General features: G+C 41.1%; 1 protein-coding gene across 1 annotated transcript in view; it reads left to right on the top strand.

Moving 5' to 3' along the window:
- Positions 1–3,081, top strand: part of LOC119573082 — a 14,372-nt gene extending 11,291 nt beyond the window's left edge. Inside the window, exons 3-5 of the mRNA XM_037920104.1 lie at positions 1–758; positions 1,139–1,359; positions 2,075–3,081. The exon at positions 1–758 is cut by the window's left edge and continues 800 nt beyond it. Of these exons, the coding sequence (XP_037776032.1) occupies positions 1–758; positions 1,139–1,359; positions 2,075–2,244 (1,149 nt within the window). The 3' untranslated portion in view covers positions 2,245–3,081. The remainder of the gene's footprint in view (positions 759–1,138; positions 1,360–2,074) is intronic.
- The last annotated feature ends 1,919 nt before the right edge of the window (positions 3,082–5,000 follow it).

Here is a 5,000-nt window from a genome sequence, read left to right on the forward strand (position 1 = left end):
CGCGTATTCGGCTCGCGCGTCCACGGCGGCAGCGCGCGCCGCCTGTCACATCCGCGCCCCCTCCAGGCGTCCTCCGAGGGCCGTGTGCAGCGCCAGCCGTCCTGCCGCAGCCTGGAGGGCAGGGTGCAGCGACAGCCCTCCTGCCGAAGGGTGCAGAGCAGGATCATGGACGCCGTCAAGGAGCAGGACACGGACTCTCAGGGATCTGACGAGCTCGAGGAGTGCCTGCAGAAGCTGTCGGAGCAGGAGCAGGAGCGGGTGGCCTCGAAGGGCGACGAGGAGCTGCCGCCGACGGAGCTGCCGGCCACGAAGGCGCCCTCAGTCGAGGTGCTCCCCATCGCCGAGCCATCCCCGCGGAAGGAGCGGTCCGCGGACGTGCCAGCGAAGGGGGAGGCCGCGGCGCCGGACGCGGAGAAGCAGCACGAGGGTGAGAAGGAGGACAACCTGGAGGACGAGCAGCTAGTGGTGCTGGTGAAGCGGCCCAACTGCTGCTGCTCGTGTGTGACCAGCTGCCTCGACCTCTCGCTCTTCACCAACCCGCTGTTCATGATGATGGCCTTCTCGGTGTTCTTCATGGCCTCGGGCGCGCCCCACGCCATCTTCTTCCTCCCGGCCTACGCCAACTCCATCGACATCCCGTCCTCGAAGGTGCCCCACATGCTCTCCATCTCGTCCATGGTCGACCTCTGCGGCAGGCTGGGCATCGGCTTCATCTCCGACATCGGCATCTTCAGGATCAGCCATCTCTATTTCATAAGGTACGACGCCATGTTATTTCACGCCAAACAAATATTTTTTAAAAGTCTTGTCCTTCATGCGGCGATTCAAAAACTGTATCAAATGCCCCTTTCTTCCGAGATACATTTTTAGCAACTTTCCTTTCGAAGTGATTTCTGTTCCCCTTTCTGCTAAGTACCCCTCTCATTTCATCCGTTTCTTAGAGTTTCTCCTGAATAAAAGCAATACAATGATTACATAATGAAAAATAATAACACGAAACAACATAATGAACAATAATAATACCAAAATTGCTCAAAATAACCCCTACCCCCTGATTCGGCTCCAAAATTTCCCACACTCCCCACCCTCACTCCACCACCAAGTTTCTGACACGTCCCTCCGCCCTCTCCACCGACAGCGCCCTGGCCGCGGGCATCGCCACCCTGCTGATACCTCAGATGACTACGTTCGCTTCCCTGTCCGTGACGCTGGGTGTCTACGGCTACGGCATCGGCGCGTGGTTCGTGCTCATCCCGACGCTCCTCGCCAAGCACCACGGAGCCGCCAGACTGGCCTCGTCCTACGGCCTCGTGAGGCTCTTCCACGGGCTCATGAACTTCATCTCGCCTCAAATCAGTGGTGAGTGGCCTATATATATATCTGTTCATGGGAAAGGGCGATAGGTGGATAGATAGACAGACTGGGGATTGATGGATGGATGGAAGGGGAGGTGGGTGGATAGATAGACAGATAGGGGATCGATGGATGAGTAGATAAAAGGACAAAATAGGTTGACAATGATAGACTCGTACAGAAGGATAGATAAATTGAGAAATTGAAAAATAGATATATACAGAGAAAATTATAACAGTAGAAAAACAGAACTACAGATGAAGTGGAAAAGGAAAGAATCTGTTTCATAAAGAAAGAAAATATAAGAATGAGAGAGAGATAGCATTAGCAGAAAAAAAGGCGAAAGAAAATGCAAATAACAGGAAATAAAGGTCACGAGAGGCTCATTTTACATGGATTCTATTAGTTCATGTTTCAGTCCAGATTTTATTTCCTTTTCGTTATTTTGTCAAAGACTTGACATACTTTCCGGCAGTTCCTTTCCTGTCCGTTTCCCCTTTCTCATTTCTTGGTTGTTTTACCTTTTTTAACGTTTCTTGCTTATGTTCGTCTTTGTCGTTTCTTGTGTGTTTTCCCCTTTATCGCTTCTTGCCTGTTAGCCCCTTTAGCATTTCTTGTTTGTTTCCCCCCCTTAACCCTTATCTTTCCTTCGCCTTTATCCTCCTCTCCCTTCACTCTCCCTTCTCCTTTATCCCCCTTCTCACTCCTCCCGGTTTTCCAGGCCTCATGATCGACACGACGGGAGACTTCGGAAGCTGCTACTACTTCATGGGAACGTTCATGGCGCTGTCGGCCTCACTGCTCCTCCTCGAGCCCGCCCTCCTCCAGTACTCCGCCAGGAAGTCCAAGGAGAAGCAGGCACAAGAACAAGCGCTCAAGACTCAAGTGTGAGCTCTCGGAGGCGAGGTCAAAGTGCAAGAACAAGATCTGAATTCTAAGATTTAAGTGCGAGCCTTCGAGGGCGAGCTTGCCTTGGTCTCCGCGATGGCGAGTGGTGCTCTTCGTGGTACTTGCGTATCTATCTGTCTGTCTGTCTGTCTCTGTCTCTGTCTCTTTCTCTCTCTCTCTTCTCTCTCTCTCTCTCTCTCTCTCTCTCTCTCTCTCTCTCTCTCTCTCTCTCTCTCTCTCTCTCTCTCTCTCTCTCTCTCTCTCTCTCTCTCTCTCTTTCCGGTTTGTAAGAAAAGTAACTAATATCTCTCAACTTTTTTTTCAGTGTGTTTGTGTGTATATGCATGTGCGCAAGTGTGTGAGCTCGTACACATCTGTCTACATTTCCGTATGGAAAGGCGTACACATGTGAGAGAGAGGAGAAAAAGACATTTGACGTAGTGTTCTGTACGACCTCTACGAAGTACAACTCCAGCCGCCGATGCACACACGGTGCACATGTACAGCACACGTGGCAGCTCCCCCGCCGCCGGTGCCTGTTGCGCTGCACACGGTGTTGTCCCTTGTAATTCACCAAAACACAATCATATCGATGTTGGAACAAGTTCTCAGAACGTATTATACAAACAGTATTGCTAATATGTTTGGTCATATTTTTTATGTACTTTTTTCTGGCAAAGGTTTAAGAAGGCTTCTGAAAACCTCATATTTCTTCCATGTTATTTTGGACCGCTGATTGACGCGATGTTTATATACAGGCAATTGTCCCCTCAGAGTATTTATATGGATGTATGGAATATGTATGTATATATGCATATGGACATACATGCGTAACTTTTCTCTTTTGTTTTATTTATTGATTTATTTGTTTTTATTATTACTGGAAGCCTCAAAAGAACATAGTGTAAATTCTGTGTTCGCTTTTGAAACTTATTACTAGAAGTATCATACATATGCAATTATATGCATCACTGAACTCAGTTTTTGTGCGTCTTTTGTATATAAATGAATGAATATATATGTGTATATATATATGAACATAATATATGTAGAAAAGGTATGAATGAAAGAGATGTATTTGACCGGTTTCGACTACATCTTCGTTAGAAATACATGACGAAGAGATAATCGAAACCAGTCAAATACATTGTCTTGTGAAGGTATTCATTCTCATTCATACCTTTTCTACATTTGTCAACATGAATACGGATCACTGAACATATTTTTACACATATGCATATGCATATATACTACCTACTATTAGAAAAAAAAAACATTAAGGAAACCATGTAAAGACATCCCTTTACCCCCATTCCCTTTCCTTCCACCCATTGAGGTTTAAACGACAATTAATACTTCATCAGTCATTGCCGCCATTGCATATTCATTTGCAAAAAAGTAACATCATGCTTTCTGCATCTCGAAAATCACGAAGTCAAACATGAGGACATTACCTTTCCATCGCATACTTTTTATGCTATTTTTTTCGCCATTTCACAAAAAGGGATTAGTGCCAAAAATATTCATATCACGCGACTTTCTTTTTTTTTTTAAATAAAAATTCCATAGCTATCACTATGCTGAATATTATCTCATTAGTATTAGTTATCCATTCATGTTGTGTTAATTTTGCTGAAATTCTGTGTATAAAGATCTATGCCGTTGCTTCCGAAAACTTTAAATAAATAAATTATATATATATATATATATATATATATATATATATATATATATATATATATATATATATATATACACACAAACACACACACACACTAACATACACACCACACACACACACACACACACACACACAACCACAACACACCACACACACACACACACACACACACACACACACACACACACACACACACAAATGTATATATATAGTATATATTATATATATATATATATATAATATATATATAATATAATATATATATATATATATATAATATATATATAAATATATAAATATAATATATATATATATATATATAATATATATTTTATAATATATTATATATATATATATATATTATTATATATAATTTATATACATATATAATATATAATATTTTCTATTAATATGCATAGTATATACATTAATTATATATATATTATATATTAATATTATAATTATTAATATATATATATATACATATATAATACATGATAATTATATATTATGTATATATACTTCAAATGGATATAAATTAAATGTTAGATATATTAATAGAAGTAATATACTTTACATACATTTTTCAGATTTCATGTTTGAGTTTTACTACTTCATTCCTCCACTCCAATACACTATATTAAAAATAGACAAACATACAGAATAACAGTTTATCAGCAACTTCAATGAAAGATATAAAAAGTAAACTGTATTACCATACTTGATTTTGCGATTTACTATTTAATTAGTATGATCCTCAAACAGAAGGATACGCTTAGTGCAGGAGTACAACTAAGTTGTAGGGGCCTGCCACATCCTTTGCCTGTGATGATAGAATGTACGGCTCGTGAACAGTGAATTTTGATCATTACCTTTTTTTACGGATATTTATTATTTTTCCTATCTCGGCATATGGCTGTCGAACAGTTTACCAATGGCAGCTGTGTTGTGGTGCTCTGCTAATAGTAATAATGACGACGATAATGATAACAGTGAAAATGAATCTATTGATTCTGGGAATAAAGCAATGACATGGTTTTCAAGTTTGAAAGGAATGAAATTTTATATATTTTGCTAA

Source organism: Penaeus monodon, chromosome 5 (assembly GCF_015228065.2).
Source record: "Penaeus monodon isolate SGIC_2016 chromosome 5, NSTDA_Pmon_1, whole genome shotgun sequence".
Lineage (NCBI taxonomy): Eukaryota > Metazoa > Arthropoda > Malacostraca > Decapoda > Penaeidae > Penaeus > Penaeus monodon.